The sequence below is a fragment of the Phyllobates terribilis genome, unplaced genomic scaffold, assembly GCF_046119375.1.
Source record: "Phyllobates terribilis strain yellow unplaced genomic scaffold, ASM4611937v1 Scaffold_1__5_contigs__length_1240528914, whole genome shotgun sequence".
Classification (NCBI taxonomy): Eukaryota; Metazoa; Chordata; class Amphibia; order Anura; family Dendrobatidae; genus Phyllobates; species Phyllobates terribilis.
This window is the reverse complement of record NW_027362761.1, coordinates 729,004,052-729,026,278: the sequence shown is the minus strand read 5'-3', so window position 1 is coordinate 729,026,278 and position 22,227 is coordinate 729,004,052. Positions and strand designations below refer to the sequence as shown.

The window sequence follows — 22,227 nt, the reverse complement described above, 5'->3', positions numbered from 1 at the left end:
ACATGTCCTGTATCAGTCTTGTTTCCCTGGCACATAGGCTGGACGGGTGGTATTTACCACAGGCTTATGGTGGCATTTATAGGTGAAAGTGTTATATTAAGGGACTCTGCTCGCAGAAGTTGCACCCAATTGCTGGAGCGTTGCAGTGTCATTTACCTGATTTCTGGCTATCCCAATATTTAGGCCAAGTTCCCAGTGCAATGGTAAAATGAAGTCTGTAATGTAGTGGAGCCAGGTTCAGCTGATGTAGTCCAGAAGGTGTGCGCTTAGTGCGGGCCAGTGCATCAAGGTGATATCGCCCACAGCGGTGTGGATGTGGTGTCTCCTGAAATCTGGCATACCTGTGGTTATGACTTCAGGCACGCACAGTGACCTTCTGCCTATGTGCCACTGCCATGGCGTCATTGTGCATTCATGCAGTCTGACAGACCGAGCCCGTGCTCACAGCACACACACTATAGACCGCAGCCCATGTCTGCCCCAGCACTTTTAGGCTGTGTGCCCACTGTGCATTTTTTTTAAGTGTTTCCACAGCAGCAATTCCACCGCAGAAACGCTTGTTAATACTAGGTCTATGTTCTCCAATGATAATCCGCATGTGCTGCGCACATGCTGTGGATAATCATTGCGGGAAAATCCGCACCACTACCAATTATTTTGCAGAATCACGGCATTTTCGCCGCCATTGACTTGCATTGAATCACTTAACCCCTTTCCGATGTGGTCAGTAATAGTACACACCACGTCGGAAAGGCCGGTTCACCAGGCACATGTCAGCTGATTATTACAGCTGACATGTGCCTGCAACAGCCGCGGGTGGAATCGCGATTCAACTGTGGCTGTTAACTATTTAAATGCTGCTGTCAATCTCTGCCTATCGGTGACTCAGTCACGTGATCGCGGGTCACTGATGGGTGGGCATGATAAACCTGGGTCTGCAGCAGACCCCAGTGGTGGTCATGTAAAGATTGCTATGAGCACCACCTAGTGGTCGGCGCTGATAGCACAGGAGCATTTCTGCTACATAGAGGTGATCTGCTCATCACCTCTATGTAGCAGAGGCAATCGGACAGTTGCTGCTTCTAGACTATAGAAGCATGCAAGAAGTGTTAAAAAAATATATACATATATGCCCCATTCAAAATAAAATAATAAAAATAAACCCCACATACACATATTTGGTATCACCACATGCAGAATCGCCCAATCTATCAATATAAGAAAAGAACTAATTTGATCGGTAAACGGCGTAACGAGAAAAAAATTCCAAACGCCAGAATTAAGTTTTTTGGTTGCCGCAACATTGCAATAACGGGCGATCAAAACATCGGATCTACCCCAAAATGGTATCAATAAAAACGTCAGCCCGGCGCGCAAAAAATAAGCCCTCACCCGGCCCCAGATCCTGAAAAATGGAGACGCTATGGGTCTCGGAAAATGGTGTTTTTTTTTTTTTACTTTATTTACCAAACCTTGGAATTTTTTTTTCACCACCTAAGTAAGAGAGAACTTATACATGTTTGGTGTCAACGAACTTGTAATGACCTGGAGAATAATAATGGCAGGTCAGTTTTAGCATTCAGTGAACGTGGAAAGAAAAAAAAATACAAACCGTGGAATTGCATTTTTTTTTTTGCAATTTAAAAAGTACAACTCGTCCTGCAAAAAATAAGCCCTCACATGGCCATATTGACCAAAAAATAAAAACGCTATGGGAACAAGGGGAGCAAAAAACGAAAATGCAAAAAAAACGGAAAATGACTACATGTGGAGGAGACTCTCATCCAGTGGCTACCATATTACCTGTATAAAAATAAATAAATAAATAAAAAATTTAAAATAAAAAAACACATTACACTCCCTGAGGCTGTGTGCCCACGTAGCGTTTTTCAAGCGTATATGCTGCGGAATTTCCGCAGCGTAAACGCTTGTAAAACGCATGTATATCCGCACCCCATGGTCCCCAATGGCATTCCGCAATGTCAATGCCCATGCTGCGGATTTTTCCGCAGCGAATATGCTGCGGTCAAAAATCCGCAGCATGTTCATTAATTTTGCGGAAGCGCAGCGGAATCAATGTGCGGATGGTACCCAGGTCTGGAGGAGAGGAGACTCTCCTCCAGACCTGGGTACCAAAGAACCTGTAAAAAAAAAGAAAAAATAAAGTTTATACTTATCTTCTGATGTTTTCCCTCCGTCACGCTGTTGTCTGAAGGACCTGCCACGTCATTGAGTCATGTGACCCACCACATGACTCAATGACGTCACCGCAGGTCCTGCACACAACAGCGTGAGCCGCTCAAGACTCCGGACGGGGCTGAGAATGCATCGGTAGGTGAGTATAAACTTTATTTTTTTATTTTTTACCATTCTGATTCTTTTTTTTTTTTTTTTTTAACTATTACTGGTCACACTATATAAATCCATGCCGGTTGCATGGATTTATATAGTGTGAACAAGTTGTCAAGCACTTTTCCAAGTGATGCTTAAATCACTTGGAGAAGTGCTTGATAACCCGCATGCGGAAATGCATGCAAAGACGCCTCACAAACGCTTCTACCTGGTGGGAAAACCGCATGTAATATCCGCATGCGATTTTCCCGCCAGGGAGAAGCGGAAAAAATATGCTTCAGGTCCGCAACGTGGGCACATAGCCTCACAGAAGTTGTCGCTTATCCATGTTATGTAAATAAAAGCTTATAACCTGACGTTAAGTTCATCCATTGGTTTTATAAATTACTCTTTTGAAAGCTGAAAGCCTCCCAAATTTGGTTTAGGTTAAGAAAATGGCATCAATGCTGAAGTATTGATCATTTTATGTTTTCAGAATTGTCAGATTTTGGCAAGACTGAAGTTTTGTTGCCCACAGAAAGTAATGTGATATTCAAACAAATAATTATCTTAAAATACAAATATATGTTGCATAACATTGGTGAATGAAGTTGTGGTGCTATTAGAGTCATATTTAATATTTTGTGTGACTTCCATGAGCTTGAAGGACTGCATCCATGCGGTTCAACAATGATTCATACAATTTATTAATGAAGTCCTCAGGAATAGCAGAGAATGCCGTCTTACATGCCTCCCATAGGTCATCTAGATTCTTTGGTTTTGGCTTCCAAGCTTCCTCTTTCATCCTGCCCCAAACATGCTCAATGATGTTCATGTCTGGTGACTGGGCTGGCCAGTCCTTGAGCACCTTGATCTTTTTTGCTTGGAGGAACTTTGTTGTAGAGATGGATGTAGGAGATGGAGCACCATCCTGCTGCAGAATTTGACCCCTTTTATGATTTGGAATGTAAGAGGTAGCTAATACTTCTTGATATTTTAGGCCATTGATATTGCCTTCCACCTTGCAAATGTTTCGCACACCCCCATACTGAATGTAACCCCAGACAATGATCTTTCCACCACCAAATGTAACTGTTTTCTGGGTGTATTTTGGATCCATACGGGCTCCAGTAGGTCTTCTGCAGTATTTGCGGCAGCTGGTGTGTAATTCTACTGAAGATTCATCAGAGAAATCCACCTTCTGCCACTTTTCCAGCGTCCATCTGTTTAGCAGGCTGTGGGACTTTGCAAATGCCACACAGTTTTTTATTTTCCTTTTGTTTAGTGCTGACTTCTGGGCACTGATTCGACCATGGAGGCCATTTCGAGACAGAATCCTACAAACTGTTCTAGTTGACACAGGGACTTGAGGTGACCAGGCCTGTTGGAGCTCTGCTGCCGTGGAAGAGGACTTTCTAACCAACAAACGTTCCTCCCGAGCAGTTTGCGGGGTCTGCCAGACCTGGGCTTGGCAAACACATCTCCAGTCTCTTCAAATCTTTTTTTAATTCTTTGTACTTGACGCTGAGACACATTAAAGGTGCTAGCCACCTCTGCAGTGGATCTGGTCTTCAGCCTCTTGATAATGAAGGCTTTGGTCTTTTTATACACACCCACTAATTAACCAATCATTTACTGAGCACTGGTGAGGATGTAAACTAGGATTGGGTGCATTATATGACCAGGCGACAAAACTTTTGTCTTGCCAAAATCTGACCATTCTGTGTTCATTAAAAATTATCAATAGTTCAGCATTGATGCCAATTTATTTTCCTATTAACCTAAACCAAATTTGGGAGGGTTTCAGCTTTCAAGAGTAATTTATAAAACCAATGGATGAATTTAACGTCAGGTTATAAGCTTTTATTTACATAACATGGATAAGCGACACACCTTCTGATGGCTCGCGGTTTTCTATCCGGTACGTCTTGGCTCCCCGGTGGCTTGCGATGGCTTAAAAGGACCTTCCATGTCGTCATTCTGTCATGTGACAGGTCACGCGACTGCTGATGTCGGCGGTCTCGTGACCTGTCACATGACTAAATGACTTCATGGAAGGTCCTTTTACACCACCGCGAGACACCGGGGGCCATCGGAAGGGGAGTATGTTTTTGATTTTTATATATATATTTTACCATTTTTATTCTTTTTTTTTTTATTTTATAAATAACTTGGTCACACTATATAAAATCCATGCTTGTTGCATGGATTTATATAGTGTGACCAAGTTGTCAAGCACTTTTCCAAGTGATGCTAAAATCGCTTGGAAAGCGCTTGACAACCCGCATGCGAAATCGCATGTGCAAAACGCGTGACAAACGCTTGTCCCTGGCTGAAAAAAACGCATGTAAAATCCGCACGCGTTTTTTCTTTTTCTGCCAGGGAGGTGCAGAAACACTCAGGGAAAAATCCGGAACATTTCTGCATCGTGGGCACATAGCCTAACAAAATAGTGTATCTCCTCTGTCTGTCAGACTTCAGGTGTGCCCAATGTAATGCCATGGTAGTGACACAAGCAGAAGTCACAGGAATAATCACACATTTGCGGGATATTAGTAGGAGGTGGAGGGACACTGCAAAAAAGACAATCGCACCTCTGTGGGTGTCATAACAGCTCCATGTTCTGTGCTGGTATGCACTAAGCACATTCCTCTTGGACTAGTCAAGCTCATTGTGATGTGACGCCACAATACTAACATTTAATTCCTCATGCTCGTATGCGTGAAAAAAATAGTTCCGATATCTGGACCAAAAAATCGGACGAGTGTCATGCGAATTTCATGAGGACAATGCATTTTTTAGCATCCGTATGCAATGCGTTTTTTTCTCTGCAACTATTATTCTACAATCATTTACAAAACCATTTACAGTGTTCTGTGCTAGAGAATGGTAATGTATCCGTAAAAATTGGATGACATACGGACCATCCGTATGTCTGTTTTTTTTTTTCTCGCACTCATTGACTTGCGTTGGCGAGTCTCGTCCGAGATACACAGCATGCTGCGATTTGATTTTTTTTTTTTTTTAATAAAATTGCATTAGTCCATTTTTCTCGCCGATGAGTATGAGCCCTTAGGCTGGGGCTACACACGTTTTTCAGATTCTCGTCTGAATCCAGCCTTAGGTTACATATACAGATCTGTGTGATGGCCATGTGCTAATCGTTTTGTTTTTTTTTTTCTTCTTGGACAGCACATGGACCCATAGTTTAAGTGATCCAAACACTCATCTGTTTTAAAATCTGATCGCAGCATATGCTATTCTCAATCATGTTGCCCTTCAGACACTGCCAATAAAGCAGCACTCCAGCGTGTATTTTTTCTTTTATTGCAGCGCACTAATCTAAGTTCCCTGTACTTACCCGCTGTCATTGTCCTCTGTGCCGCTTCGGTTGTCTTCGAGGTGTGACCTGCCAGATCGCTCTGGTAGAGCCAGAACAAGGCTCTCATAGACTTGCATTCAGAGCATGCGACAGTTACCACTGACTTCTGGTCAGTCGGAAGTTGCGGTCACAAGATGGGTGGGGTACTGGAGCAGCGCTGATGGGTGAAGACAGTGACTGGTGAGTATAATACTAGGTGCAGGGACTTTGTTTAGTAGCAAAACTCCAGCTCTGCAATAAAAAAAAAAACAATGCAGGAGTGATTGTTTAGAGTCTATGGGGATCCATATGAAACATGGAAGAAATACTTTGCACTCCAGTGTTTTAAACCATTATTAATCCTTTGCGTTAATGGAGAAATAAAAGTTCACTTTACCTGCCTCTGATTGGAAAAAAAAAAAAAAGTATACCACATGGATAAAATATTGGTCAGTTACTTACGGATGTCAAAAATGGACACAGATGTGTGATATAGCCGTTGGCTAAATTCAGACATCCATGAAACATACAGTGATGACCAAAAGTTTTTTTTTCTTTTGAAAGTGTGATTTCTTCTGTCTGGTTGTTGTGATTGTCATTTCCCTGGTGATGAACTGAAAGTGCTTGAAGTTGTTGTCATGCAAGACCTTAATTTTAACCAAAATGCTTTTGAATATAGGTATGGTTATTTAATTTCAGAAAACTGACTGCCAAAAGTTTTGCATATACTATTTATTGATCACAACATAGAGTAATTCATTGCTTACAATGCCATAACTTAGTATTTTGTAGCATAACCTCTTGCTTCAATTTCTGCACCACACCAACGGGGCACTGAAGCCACTAGGGTATTCAAAATGGGGTCACTTGGCGGGGAGGTTTCTGCTGTTTTCGCATGCCAGGGGCTCTTCAAATGAGACATGACATCCACAATCTTTTCCTTTCCTAGCCTTACCATGTACCAAAACAGAAGTTTTTGACCACATATGGGGTTTTATCTCGTTCAGGAGGAATTGCGTAACAAATTATGGGGTCCATATTCACCTATTATCCATTATGAAAATTATAAATTTAGGGCTAAAACATTTTGATGAAGAAAATGAACATTTTTCAAAATGATCTAATGTTATCAAATTCTGTGTAGTACCTGTGGGTTCAAAATGCTCAATAAACCCCTGGATCAAATCCTTGATGGGTGTAGTTTCTAAAATGGAGTCACTGGAGGGTTTCCACTGTTTAGGCACATCAGAGGCTCTCCAAACGCAACAAGACACCGGCAGAGCATTACATCAAAGTTTGTGTTCCAAAACGTCATTGCTTCATTTCCAAGCCTTGCTCTGCGCCCAGACAGTGGTTTTACCCCACAAATGGGGTATTGGTGTACTCAGGAGAAAATGGACTGAAAAATGGTTGTGCAATTTCTCTTGTTACTATTGTGAAAATAAAAAATTTGGGACGAAAAAAATTTATTTTTTAGGGAAAAAAAATTGTTATAAACTTCTGTGAAGAACCTGGGGGTTTAAGGTGCTCACCACACATCTAGAGAAGTTCCCTGAGGGGTCTAGGTTCCCAAAAGGGGTCACTTTGTGTGGAGAGGATGGGGGGGTTCCACTGTTTAGGCACATTAGGGAATCTCCAAAACACGACATGGCGTCCGCTCTAGATTCCAGCCATTGAGTTCAAAAAGTCAAACGGTGCTTCTTCCCTTCTGAACCCTGCGGTTTACCCAAACAGTGTTTCTCCCTCACAAATAGGGTATCGGCGTACTCAGGAGAAATTGCAGAACGAATGTTGGGGTTTATTTTCTCCTGTTACCTTTGTGAAAATAAAAAATAGGGGCTAAAGTAACATTTTTGTGATAAAAAAAGTAAAAATGTTCATTTTTTCCTTCTCATTGCTAAAGTTCCCGTGAAGCACCTAAAGGGTTAAACTTCTGAATGTAGTTTTGAGCACCTTGAGGTGCCCAGTTTTTAGAATGGTCACATTTGGGTATTTTCTGTCATATAGGCCCACCAAAGTCGCTTCAAATGTAATGTGATCTCAAAAAAAGAAAAAAAGTTTGTAAATTTTGCTGGAAAAATGAGAAATCGCTGGTCAACTTATAACCTTTTGAACAAAAAAAAAATGTTTAAAAAATAATGCAAATGTAAAGTAGACATGAGGTAAATGTTACTTGTTAACCATTGTGTGACATAACTGATTTATGGGCATAAGAATGAAAAGTTTGAAAGTTGCGAAATTTTCAACATTGTCACAAAACTTCCAATATTTTCATAATTAAACGCAACTCTTATCTAACAAATTTTACCACTACCATGAAGTACAATGTCACGAAAAAGTCTCAGAATCACTGGGATCCGTTGTAGTGTTCCAGAGTTATTAGCACATGAAGTGACACTGGTCCGATTCCAAAAATTTGGCCTGATCATTCAGGTTAACCCTTTTCTGACGTGGAGCATAATAATTCACCCCACGTCAGATCCCCGTGTTTTGTGCGGACTCCGGCGCTGAGCCCCCACCTTTCCGGGCACATGGCAACTGACATGTGCCCGCAACAGCTGCGGGTGGATCGCTGTTAACCAGTTAAATACCGCTGTCAATCTGACAGCGGCACTCAACTCGCGCTTCCGGGAAACTCTTCATTGGTCCCGCCCATCGGCGACCCCGTCACATGATCATGGGTTGGCATGACAACCTGGGTTCTGCAGGAGACCCCTGTGGTTGTCACTGCCAGATTGCTATGAGAGCCACCTAGTGGTCGGCTCTCATAGCACGTGAGCAAATCTGCTACACACAAGCGATCTGATCATTGCCTGTGTAGCACAGGACAAGTGCTGCTTCTAGTCTCCCATAGACTATTGAAGTGAGTGAAAAGTAAAAAAAAAAAAAAATAATAATAATTTTTTTATATTAAAAAGCTTAAATCGCCCCATTTAAAATAAAATGTCATTCAGTGAACGGGGTAAAAAAAAAAATAAATAAAATTGCTTTTTTTTTGCAATTTCACAACACTTGGAAATTTTTTTCCCGTTTTCCAGCACATGATATGGTAAAACCAGTGATGTCAATCAAAAGTACAACTCGTCCTGCAAAAAATAAGCTCATGGCTATATTGAACGAAAAATAAAAAAGTTCTGGCTCTAGGAAGAAGGGGAGCAAAAAATGAAAACGGGAAAGCCCAAGGCCGTTAAGGGGTTAAGGAATTAATCTAGAGGTGTACGGAGCATTTTTAACCCACAGGTGATTCACGAATATAACCTTATTAAAAAAAATTCCACTAAAATACTATTTTAGAACCAAATGTATAATTTACACTTGGGGTAACGGGTGACATTGGACCCCACAATTTAATTTCTCCTGAATGTGGCAGTACCCCATATGTGGTTGTAGACTGTTTGAGGAAATGGGAAGGAGTGCTACTTGGCTTTTAAAACGCAGATTTCGTTTGAATAGATTGTGGGTAGCCATTAGTTGAACCCCTGAAGTGGGAGAAACCACCTCCCCTTCTCCAGGCCATATTGGAAACTCCACTCCCTAAGGAATTAATCTAGAGGTGTAGTGAGTATTTTGAACCCACGGGTGCAGCACAGAATTTTGTAACATTGAGGCGTGGAAATATGACATTTTAATGGTATTAATGTAAGTATTTGCTGCCAATTTGTCAGGTACACAGGGGTGAAACTGGACCCCATAATTTATTGCGCAAATTCTCACGAACGCGGTGATGCCCTATATGATGTTGGATATATCATTACCAGTATTGGCGTGCACACAATCGGGTTTTCTAGGTGCTGGTGCAATGGGGCATGCAACCCCTTAGGCCATATAGTAATGAATTTTAACCGCACTCTCTAGGTTTGAGTGATGCAAATTTCATTACAGATTATCTGTGCAGAGCAAATCTCAAATCATAATAAAGTGCTTCTTGTGAACGTGACCAATAATGACTAACGTTTCGACCCCGATTGGGTCTTTTGCAACATGTCAAAGGAAGGAGTTCTATTTGGCTTCGGGAGCACAGATTTTGCTAGAATAGTCTGCAGGTGACATTCTATAGCTGCAGTGACTATTTTGTAACCACCAGGCTTTTCTTCTGGAGAATTGCAAATATGCCAGTTTAGTACCCATACATTGTGCCCCCATACGTTGTGCCCAGCATGTGCTTCTGGCGAGAGACACCCCATAAATTAAGTGCTCTCCCCTCACTACAATAATGCCAAATGTGTGACCGCTTACTGCGGTTTAGGCACAGTGGGGCATTTGTATTTGGGAGCGCAGAATTCGAGGGGGCGGGAGCCATGTCGCTTTTCCAGAGTCTGTTCTACCAGTAATGTGGGAACCCTGCCTATAGTTCCAGTGACTGATAACGGACCTGAATGGGGCTGGTTTTGTACAGGATAAATTAGGGTTTTGGTTTTTTTTTTGTAACATTTTGGGGTAAATAATTTGACTCTTCCAGAATAAGGCTGGGATCACAAGCTTGTGTTCTACCTGAGCACTTGTGTCGGGGTTTCTGTGTAAAGCCCACAGAAAATGCGATTCAGATGAAACCCTCAATGGAACCACCCTATCATGATGGAGACACTTTGGAGTCCGTTTGGCTTCTGCTCCGGTGGGTTCCATCTTTTTAGGTGTGCACAGATCTGTGGTCACCCACACTTGTGCGCTAAAAAGATACATGAAATGATGGGACACCGCCAGAACAGAGACCAATGCAAAGTGCCTTCATCTGCCTCATAAGTGAGTGGTTTGTGAGGTTGAATGAACAAATAGACAGTACATGAATAACTCTTATTTTTATTTTTGCTCTTTTCACTACACTGTATAAGTGATGAGATTTATTCTTTGGGTTGGTGCAATTACAGCAATACCAAATTTACATAGGTTTTTATTTTTTAGGTTTTGCTCCTATCACACAATAAAAATGCTTTTAAATTTTTTTTTATTTTTTTTTTATAACCATATTCTGAGAGCTGTAACTTTTTTTATTGTTTGGTGAACAGAGCTGTTTGAGAGCTTATTTTTTTGCGGAACGAGTTGCAGATTTTCTTTTTTTTGTCCCATTTTGGGCTACATAACATTTTTTTTCAAACACCATGAACAAAAAACACCATTTCAGTTAGTTTTTTTATTTTTTTTTATATATATATTTTGCACCTTTCACTGTGCGGTAAAAGTGAGAAGACTGATTACTGCGATACCAGGTTGATATAGTTTTTATTACGCTTTGCTATTTTTAGACACTGAAAACAATATTTTACAAAAATGATTTTTTTTTTATATTTTGAGAGCTGTAACTTTTTTATTTTTGTTGAATGAGCCATATTAGCTTTTTTTTTTTTTTTTTTTTAACATGACTTTTTGATCGCTTTTTATTCACATTTTTGAGTCAGTGTTATGAAAAAGTGAAATTTTTGGCATATTTATTTTTTAATGGAGCTCGTCATAGCCTGTTCCCGATGCGGCGATACAAATTGTGCTTTTTTTTTTTTTTTTTTTTGTTTTATCACAAACGCTGTGTTTTGAGTGGCGACACGGCTTAAGGTGAATTGTGTGCTTTTGTTTTGTTTTTTTACATCTTTTATTTAATTTTTTCACGAAGTCCCACTGTGGGACATATATAACTTTTGTTTTGGTCACGGTTTTCGTACTCAAGTACTGCAGTGCATGAGACTGCAATGTCTCAATGAGTCAGCCTGTGAGACCAAGCTTTTAGATGGATCTCATAGGCCTCCTGTACCACCCGGGTACCATGGTAACAATCGGCACCCATGATTCTCATTTCGGGGTCCGATGATTACAAAGGACTTCGTGTAACCCCCTTGAAACCATTTAAATACAGCGGTCGCGATTGACAGCGGTATTTAAGGGGTTAATCGGCCCTGATTGGTTACAAAATCAGTCGGGGCAGATAACGCAGGGTGTCTGTTATGTACAACTGACACCTGCGGGAATTGAGGCCGACGGGCAGTGCTACATACTTATTCCCGTTCGCAGTTTTTAAACGACGATTAGGGAATAAGGCCCCTTAATGACCACAATTTTAATGCGTATCGGCGGTCGTTAAGAGGTTAAGATGCCACAATGCTCCTGTACTTGTATACATAAGGGAGACACCTGTCAATCACATGCAGCAGTGCTGAGTAGAGCCGGCTATAATCCTTGGCTTAATCCTCGTATATTTTTGCCAATTTTTCAGACCATGTTCCTGCACTGTGAGACACAGCCCATTACACAATACACAGCATGGGCACATTTATAAGATCATCTCAGCACAGGAACATTTTATTTAAACATATCCAATTGGGGAAATTGTTATTCCAAGATTTATTGATTAAAATGTATTTTGTTTGTCGGAAAACCTTATTAACTCTATAAGTGGAGCGATTTGATTAGTGATATTGGTGGTATTTTTGTATTTCTGTTTTATGTTTGTGTAAGTTCAGAGGATGTCTTTGATTTAACCAAAAAAAAGTAAATTTGTTTTTGTTTTACAGGAATTATTCATTGAAACTATTGCAAAAGATGCATATGTGTATGCTCAAAGAGGAAAAAGGAAAACTTTGCAGCGGAAGGACCTGGGTATGGACTCTTTGCCTGTTTTTTTCACCTATATTTTTATAGGCATACTGAAATGTTCCTGTTTCTCAGAATAGCAGGTTACTGGTCACTAAGGCTATGTGCCCACGATGCAGAAATGCTACAGATTTTTCCTGATCGCTTCTGCATCTCCCTGGCAGAAAAAAACGCATGCGGATTTTACATGTGTTTTTTCAGCCAGGGACAAGCGTTTGTCACGTGTTTTGTACATGCGATTTCGCTTGCTGGTTGTCAAGCGCTTTCCAAGCTATTTTAGCATCACTTGGAAAAGTGCTTGACAACTTAGTCACACTATATAAATCCATGCAACCCGCATGAATTTTATATAGTGTGACAAAGTTAATTTAAAAAAAAAAAAAAAAAGGTTAAAAGTAAAAAAAAAAAAAAAAAAAATTATACTCACCTTCCGATGGCCCCCGATCTCCTTCTCCGGTCTCCCCTTTAGCTCGCGATGGTCTAAAACGACCTGCCATGACGTCATTTAGTCATGTGACAGGTCATGCGACCGCTGACTACAGCGGTCGCGTGACCTGTCACATGACTAAATGACGTCATGGCAGGTCCTTTTTAGACCATCGCGAGATGCCGGGGAGCCAGGACGCATAATTAAGGAGACCGGGGGTCATCAGAAGGCAAGTATAATGTTTCTCCTATTTTAATTCTTTTTTTTTTTTACACAGGTACCATGGTACCCGGGTCTTGAGGAGAGTCTTCTCTTCTCCTGATCCGGGTACCATCTGCTCATTGACTCCCTTAATATCCGCATGTGCACATGTAGTGTCATGCGGATATTAAGCGATTCAATGCAAGTCAATGGCAAAAAACGCTGTTCTTACACAAAATAATTGGTAGTGCTGTGGATTTTTCCGCAATGATAATCCGCAGCAGAAATTTCCACAGCATGTGCACAGCACGTGTGGATTATCATTGGGGAACATGGCAGGCCTTCTACCAAGCGTTTTTAAAGCGTTTCTGTGGCGGAATTTTCGCTGCGGAAATGCTTAAACGCATAGTGGGCACACAGCCTAAGCCTACATATGGATCAACATTGCAGGTGTACCCTCCTATAAAGCATTTTCTGCTGCTTTGCTTTTAAAATACCTATCATTTAAATTATTTTTAACCGCTTCCCGACCGCCCACTGTAGATAAACGTCGGCGCTGCCTGGGCTCTATGCAGCGCCGACGTTTAAAAACGGTGGGTGGTCCCGCAGCGCTCAGGACCCCGAGGGTCCTGCAAGCGCTGCGGGTGCGGTGCAGAGTGATGGCTCTGACAGGAAACATCATCGGGACCTGATTGGATCAGGTCCCAGTGATGTTAACCCTTTGCTATTTTCTATATGCCGCGATCTATAGTGATCGCGGCATATAGAAGATGGCAAGAGGCGAGGGGGTCGTCTACTTACCTGTCCGACGACCCCTGATACCTTCCAGGACCTGGCGTTGTTATGGCAGCTGGAGGTCACATGACCGCCTCCAGATCTGCCATATATGGTGTCCTGCTAGGCTCAGCCTGCAAACTGAGTCCAGCAGGAGACGGTGTGAAACTGTCAGCACTGGTCTCATACAATGTAATATACAGTGCCTACAAGTAGTATTCAACCCCCTGCAGATTTAGCTGGTTTGATAAGATGCAAATAAGTTAGAGCCTTCAAACGAGAGTAGGTTTTATGAACAAAAGCATAAGTCTTACAAACCAAAAAGTTATGTTGCTCAGTTGAATTTTATTAAATTTTAAACAAAAGTGTGGGTCAATTATTATACAACCCCTATGTTTAATATTTTGTGGAATAACCCTTGTTTGCAATTACAGCTAATAATAGTCTTTTATAAGACCTAATCAGGCCGGCACAGGTCTGTGGAGTTATCTTGGCCCACTCCTCCATGCAGATCTTCTCCAAGTTATCTAGGTTCTTTGGGTGTCTCATGTGGACTTTATTCTTGAGCTCCTTCCACAAGTTTTCAATTGGGTTAAGGTCAGGAGACTGACTAGGCCACTCCAACACCTTGACTTTTTCCCTCTTGAACCATGCCTTGGTTTTCTTGGCTGTGTGCTTTGGGTCGTTGTCTTGTTGGAAGATGAAATTACGACCCATCTTAAGATCCTTGATGGAGGAGCGGAGGTTCTTGGCCAAAATCTCCAGGTAGGCCGTGCTATCCATCTTCCCATGGATGCGGACCAGATGCCCAGGCCCCTTGGCAGAGAAACAGCCCCACAGCATGATGCTGCCACCACCATGCTTGACTGTAGGGATGGTATTCTTGGGGTCGTATGCAGTGCCATCCAGTCTCCAAACGTCACGTGTGTGGTTGGCACCAAAGATCTCGATTTTGGTCTCATCAGACCATAGAACCTTGAACCAGTCTGTCTCAGAGTCCTCCAAGTGATCATGAGCAAACTGTAGACGAGCCTTGACATGACGCTTTGAAAGTAAAGGTACCTTACGGGCTCGTCTGGAACGGAGACCATTGCGGTGGAGTACGTTACTTATGGTATTGACTGAAACCAATGTCCCCACTGCCATGAGATCTTCCCGGAGCTCCTTCCTTGTTGTCCTTGGGTTAGCCTTGACTCTTCGGACAAGCCTGGCCTCGGCACGGGAGGACACTTTCAAAGGCTGTCCTGGCCGTGGAAGGCTAACAGTAGTTCCATAAGCCTTTCACTTACGGATGATGCTCCCAACAGTGGAGACAGGTAGGCCCAACTCCTTGGAAAGGGTTTTGTACACCTTGCCAGCCTTGTGACCCTCCACGATCTTGTCTCTGATGGCCTTGGAATGCTCCTTTGTCTTTCCCATGTTGACCATGTCTGAGTGCTGTTCACAAGTTTGGGGAGGGTCTTAAATAGTCAGAAAAGGCTGGCAAAAGAGATCTTTAATCCACACATGTGAAGCTCATTATTCTTGGTGCTTGAACTACTTCTTAATACTTTAGGGGGACCAAACAGAATTCTTGTGGTTTGAGGGGTTGAATAATAAATGACACTCTGAATTAACTTTTTACTTTTTAAAAAAACAAAACAAAAAAAAAACAAAAACAAAATTTGCTGCAGTGCATTTCCCACTTCCAGGCTGATCTACAGTACAAATGTCACAATGCCAAGTTAATTCCGCATGTGTCAACCAGCTAAATCTGCAGGGGGTTGAATACTACTTGTAGGCACTGTATGTCTATTACATTGGATGAGATCAGTGATCAGAAAAATAAAAATTAATGTCCCATACAGGACTAAGTAAAAATGTAAAAAAAAAAGTCCAAAAAATGTTTTCAAACTGTTAAAAAAAAATCACAAAATAAATAAAAATAAATAAATAAAATATTAAACCGATAAATCCGTATATTTATGCAAAAACAAAAAAAGTACACATTTGGTATCGCCGCGTCCAAAACAACCCGAGCTATAAAACTGTCACACTAACTCCTTCTGTGCACACCGTAATAAAAATAAATAAAAAATTGAGCAAAAAACTATGCTTTTTCCTCATATCGCCAAACAAAAAGTGGAAAAAAATGCAATCAAAAAGCAAAATGGAAATAAAAATGGTACCGCTGAAAACGTCATCTTGTTCCGCAAAAAAAAGCCGCCATACTGCTCCATCAGCCGAAAAATAAAAAAGTTATAGCGCTCAGAATAAAGTGATGCAAAAAAAAATATTTTTTCTATAAAATTGTCTTATTGTGTAAAAGCGCCAAAACATACTACACTAACTGTACATTTTTTTATCGCTGTAAACGTACTGACCCGAAGAATAATGCTGCCTTATCACTTTTACCACACGCAGAACGGCATAAAAAAACCCTCAAAAACAATTCCTGAATTGTTGGTTTTTGTTAATTTTACCTCCCAAAAAACGGAATAGAAAGCGATCAAAAAATGTCACGTACCCAAAAATGGTACCAATAAAAATGTCAACTCGTCCCGCAAAAATCAAGCAGTCACATGACTGTCGGCCGAAATATGGAAAAATTATAGCCTCAAAATATGGCGATGCAAAAACTAGATTTTGCAAAAAAGCGTCTTTTAGTGTGTGACAGCTGTCAGTCATAAAAACCCGATATAAATCTGGTATCTCTGTAATCGCACCGACCCGAAGAATAAAGTAATCTAATCAGTTATACCGCACGAGGAGCGTCGTAAAAAATAAATAAAACCAATACTTCACCTGCTACTGATTTGTTTATTATGTCTCCCAATGTGCTCACCACACATCTAGATAAGTTCCCTAAGGGGTCTAGTTTCCAAAATGGTGTCACTTGTGGGGGGTTTCCACTGTTTAGGCACATCAGGAGCTCTCCAAACGCAACATGGCGTCTGCTAATTATTCAAACAAATTTTACATTCAAAAAGTCTAATGGCGCTCCTTCCCTTCCGAACCCTGCAGTGCGCCCAAACAGTGGTTTTCCCTCACATATGGGGTATCAGCGCGCTCAAGAAAAATTGCACAAAAAATTTTGGGGTCCATTTTTTCCTGTTACCCCTGCGAAAATAAAAAAAATTTGGCCTAAAGTAACATTTTTGTGAAAAAAGTTAAATGTTCATTTTTTTTTCTTCCACATTCCAAAAATCATGTGAAGCACCTGAAGGGTTAATAAAGTTCTTGAATATGGTTTTGAGCACCTTGAGGGGTGCAGTTTTTAGAATGGTGTCACTTTTGGGTATTTTCTATCATAAAGACCCCTCAAAGTGACTTCAAATATGAAGTGGTCCCTAAAAAAAATGTTTCTGTAAATTTTGTTGGAAAAATGAGAAATCGCTGGTCAACTTTTAACCCTTATAGCTCCCTAACAAAAAAATATTTTGGTTCCAAAATTGTGCTGATGTAAAGTAGACATGTGGGAAATGTTATTTATTAACTATTTTGTGTGACATACCTCTTAAGGGCATGAAAATTTAAAGTTTGAAAATTGCAAAATTTTCAAAATTTTCGCCAAATTTCCGATTTTTTTTTTTCACAAATAAACGCAAGTGATATAAAAGAAATTTTACCACTATCATGAAGTACAATATGTCACGAAAAAACAGTCTCAGAATCAGGGGGATCCGTTGAAGCGTTCCAAAGTAATTACTTCATAAATTGACAGTGGTCAGAATTGAAAAAATTGGCCCGGTCACGAATGCAAAAACAGGCTCTGGCGCGAAGTGGTTAAAGGAAATCTCTCATATCCCCAAATGCTATTAACCTCCAGATATGGGGTTTACCTGCAGGTTAAAACCTAAGACAGAAATAAAATGAACATATACCCTGCTGTAAGTAAATTAGTAAAAGCAATAGTTCATATAAATAACATGGGGTACTTTGCAAGCACTTTTTTTTTAATTAAAAAAAAAAAAAGCGTGAGAACCATCCCACCAACATCAAAGTGTACCCAAATCGGGATGCTCCTAATCTCTTGTATTAACCCCTTAATGACTAGGTCAAATTTTTGAAATCTGACCTATCACTTTATGTAGTAATAATTCTGGAATGCTTCAACATATCCCATTGTATTTGAGATTTTTTTACGTGACATATTATACTTTATGATAATGGTAAATTTAGGTTTATGTTTTGTGTTTATAAAAATATCAGAAATGTGACATTTCAAAACTTTCAATTTTCAAACTTTGAATGATTATTCCCTTAATCCAGATAGACATACCACACAAAACATTAATAAATAACATTTCCCTCATACCTGCTTTACATCAGCACTATTTGTAAAATGTTTTATTTTGTTAACATTTTAGAAGGTTTAAAAATGTAGCAGTAGTTTCAGTTTTTTTTCAGGCAAATTTACAAAACTTTTTTTTTTTTTTTAGGGACCTATGCAGTTTTTAAATGATTTTGGGGGTCCTATATATTTGAAATCCCCAAAAGTGATACCATTTTAAAAACTGTGCCTCTCAATGTATTCAAAATTGCTTTCAGCTAGTTTATGATCATGTGCTTTTCAGGACTTAATGCAACGTGACATGACGGGAGTGAAAAAAATGTATTTTTACCACCTAAATGTTCCTAACTTCTGAACAAGCCACTATAGCTGGATACTTTTAAGACTGTTATTTGGCTATGAATTGCCATGGCAAATATCAGGAGCACACGATTAAGATCTCTGGGTCCCCGATGGGGTTAAAGAGGGAGCTCCCATACCCATGGTTGGTGCCAAAACTGATTGTGGCTGATGCAGCAAGTTGTCAGTTATAGTGTACAGCTAATACTTGCTGGATTGTCACCTGTCAGTGGATGCTAGTCTCTTATATAGCAGGTCAGTTTTAAGTCGTATTGGCGGTCATTAAGGGGTTAAGACCTTATGTCAGTGTTGTAAATGTGAATAAGAACTGAACAGGACATAGACACAGCAGATGGGAAGCTGTTTAAATGTTATGTCCAGCTCAAAGGAAAGGATGCCACACCCTTATCTGCACTAAATGCAGAAACCTAAAACTAAACATGGTGTATAAGTTGGTATGCATACAAAATAGGAGCATGTCCTCACTGGCTGTTAAACAGACAAAACCTAAGATAAAAACAAAATGAACATATACCCTGCTGTAAATAAAAAGCAATAGTGCATATAAATAACGTAGGGTACTTGGTAAATACCGTTTTTGATAAAACAAAAAAAAACATAAAGGCCATCCCACCATCATCAAAGTGCCCCCAAATCAGATGGCCTTAACTCGCAGGTTAGTAGTGCTCTAAAGGCGTGCGGCTGGCATCCTGGCTACTAGCAGGAAACTAACTTTATTCCTCTTGGCAGCCACTAGCTTTCATCCACGAAGGCGCGGCTTCAGTCAACGCTCAGTAACTGTAACCACACCCCATCACGGACTAACTGTAGACTTTGTACTATGTATGCTATGATTGCTGAGCTGGCTGTATGTCAGTGCCATGGTCTGGTGTGAATACAGCTGGCACTCAATATATACAGATCAGTGATGAAGCCGTGCCTCAGTGAAATTTTTCTCCTAGTTGCCAGGATCTGTGTGGCGGCCGCACGGCCTTGGAGCACTGTTAACCTGCAGATTAGCCCCATATCTGCGAGTTAATGGTGTTTGGGCGCTCTGCATTCCCTTTAAATGATAGATGTTAACTTGCTTTTCTTGACAATTGATTAAAAAGCCTCCCTGCACAGCTTGATAAACAGAAGCCCTCAGCTTATGCTTGAGCATTCACACAGAGCAGTGTACGTGCTCAATAGAATGTCTGTCTGAGCTTTTACTTCACTCGTCTAGGGTCAAACTGGTCAAAAAGCAGCTCACTGCAGAGTGACTTGAGTGAATGGTGGGGTTCTCAGGACCCAAGCCCCCACCAGTCTGCAGTTTTAATTCATGTAAATGGTAAATTTTCATCTGTATAATTTGCGTTTATGAAAATACAGTAAATTTGACAAAAAATGAACATTTTGCAATTTTCAAACTTTGACTTTTTATGCCCTTAAGCTAACTATACCACACTATTTAATAAATAACATTTACCACATGTCTACTTTACATTAACTTCGTATTTTAAGCGTAATTTTTTTTTGTGAGAAAGTTAGAAGGGTTAAAAGTTAATCAGCCATTTTTCTAACAAATTACAAAACCAAGCATTTTTTTAGGGACAACATCATATTGGAAGTGACTTTGAAGGCCTATTTGACAGAAAATACCCAAATGTGACACCATCTTAAAAACTGCACTTCTCAAAGTGCTCATAACCACATTCAAGAAATTAACCCCTTCAGGGGTTACTTTCCCCACACAAATTTTGCATTCGTCCAAAATTTTTCATTTTCACAAGGTTAACGGGAGAAAATGGACCATACAATTAGTTGTGCAATCTCTCCTGAGTATGCCGATACACCATATGTGGTGGAAAGCTACGTTTTGGGTGCAGGGCTTGGAAGGGAAGGAGCACCATTTGACTTTTGGAGCTGAAATAGATGGCAGATGCCATGTCGCTTTTGCAGAGCTCATGATGTGCCTGAACAGTAGAAACCCTCCACAAGTAACACTATTTTGGAAACTACACATCACAAGGAACTTATCTAGATGTGTGATAAGCACTTTGAAACCCCAGGTGCTTCACAGAATTTTATAACTTTGAGCAGTGAAAATGAAAAAATAAATTTTTCCCACAAAAATGTTGCTTCAACCCCCAATTTTTCATTTTCACAAGAGAACATGCACCATACAATTTGTTCTTCAATTTTTCTTGAATACGCGATACCCTGTATGTGGTGGAAAACTACTGTTTAGGCACACGGCAGGGGTCTGAAGGAAAGGAGCACCAATTGAATTCTGGAGCGCAATTTTGACTGAAATAGATATCTTACGCCCTGACACATTTGAGGAGTGTCTGACATGCCAAAATAGCAGAAACCCCTACAAGTGACCCCATTTTGTAACTCACAGAATTGTATAACATTTTGCTGAGTAAATGGAAAATTACTGGGTTTTTTTTTTCCACTAAAATGTCGCTTTCAGGGCTTTGGAGTCGGTAAGCCAAACCTCCGACTTCTCAATTTCTATGACACCGACTCCATGACTCCGACTCCCTCATACATGGCTCATGGTTAAGTGGTAAATTTACTGTAGCACAGATTCATCTCAGCTAAAAGTCTAGACCCTTAGATCGGGAATAGGACAGACATTTATAGGACATTTCATAACCTTCCCAAATTCTTATGAAAAATTATTCCCCACAAACTGCATTGAACTACTTGTACCCAATTTACTCCACGAAAATGGGCTCCAACTCCACAGCCCTGGTTGCTTGGGCCCCAAATTTTTAATTTTTTAAAGGGAGAATAGGGAAAAAATTAACTATTTGTTACACAATTTCTCCTAAGTACGCCAATACTGAATCTGTGGTGAAAACCTACTTTTGAGACACAGAAAGGCATGAAGTGCCATATTGAAGTTCAGATTTTGCTGGAATGGTTTGAGGGTGCCATGTCACATTAGCAGAGCCACGGAGGTACCAGAACAGCAGAACCCCTCCGTAAGTGACCCCATTTTACAAACTACACCTCTTAATGAATTTATCTAGGGTTGCTGTGATATTGACACCACGGGTATGTCACAGAATTTTATACCATTAGACAATGAAGAGAAAATTAGCTTTTTTTTACCCCAGATTTTACATTTTCACTCTGGGAAATGGGTGAAAATTGCACCAAAATTTGTCTCTCAAATTCTGCTGAATGTGGCAATACCCAATATGTGGCTGTACAGTACTGCTTAGCCACACTGCGAGAATCAGGAGGGAAGGAGTGCTGTTTGACTCTTGGAGAACAAATTTTTGTAGAATAGCTTGCGGAGTCCACACACAGAGCCCTTAAGTGCCCAAAGAGCAGAATCTCCCTCAACTTAACCCCATTTTGGAAATTATAGCGTTTTCAGAAGTGTGCACAAAAACTGCAGCGAACTGCTCTTTTATGCACTCCTAAAAAGACTGACCGCCAGATCTCAGGTCAGACAGCGTCCACAGTGCCTCCATCTGCCTCATAAGGAATCTTTCGCCTGGGGTTCTGTCTGAATCACGTATATCAGAGATTTACATGGAAACCCTGGTGTAAGCGTTCAGCGTAGAGCGCAGGATAAATGTGAGCCGAGCCTTAAGGCTATGTGCCCACGTTGCGGACCTGAAGCATATTTTTTCCGCTTCTCCCTGGCGGGAAAATCGCATGCGGATATTACATGCGGTTTTCCCGCCAGGTAGAAGCGTTTGTGAGGCGTCTTTGCATGCATTTCCGCATGCGGGTTATCAAGCACTTCTCCAAGCATCACTTGGAAAAGTGCTTGACAACTTGTTCAGAATGGTAAAAAATAAAAAAATAAACTTTATACTCACCTTCTGATGCATTCTCTGCCCCGTCCGGAGGCTTGAGCGGCTCACGCTGTTGTGTGCAGGACCTGCGGTGACGTCATTGAGTCATGTGGTGGGTCACATGACTCAATGACGTGGCAGG

General features: G+C 40.8%; 1 protein-coding gene across 4 annotated transcripts in view; it reads left to right on the top strand.

Moving 5' to 3' along the window:
* The window catches only part of POLE4 (DNA polymerase epsilon 4, accessory subunit), a 66,634-nt gene that overhangs the window by 389 nt on the left and 44,018 nt on the right, over nt 1-22,227 (top strand). For all 4 annotated transcript variants that reach the window (XR_012323503.1, XM_073686374.1, XM_073686372.1 and 1 more), the window contains exon 2: nt 12,190-12,274. Coding sequence is in view for 3 of the 4 variants with exons in the window: in XM_073686374.1 (XP_073542475.1) it covers nt 12,190-12,274 (85 nt within the window). In the remaining variant the exon portion in view is untranslated. The remainder of the gene's footprint in view (nt 1-12,189; nt 12,275-22,227) is intronic.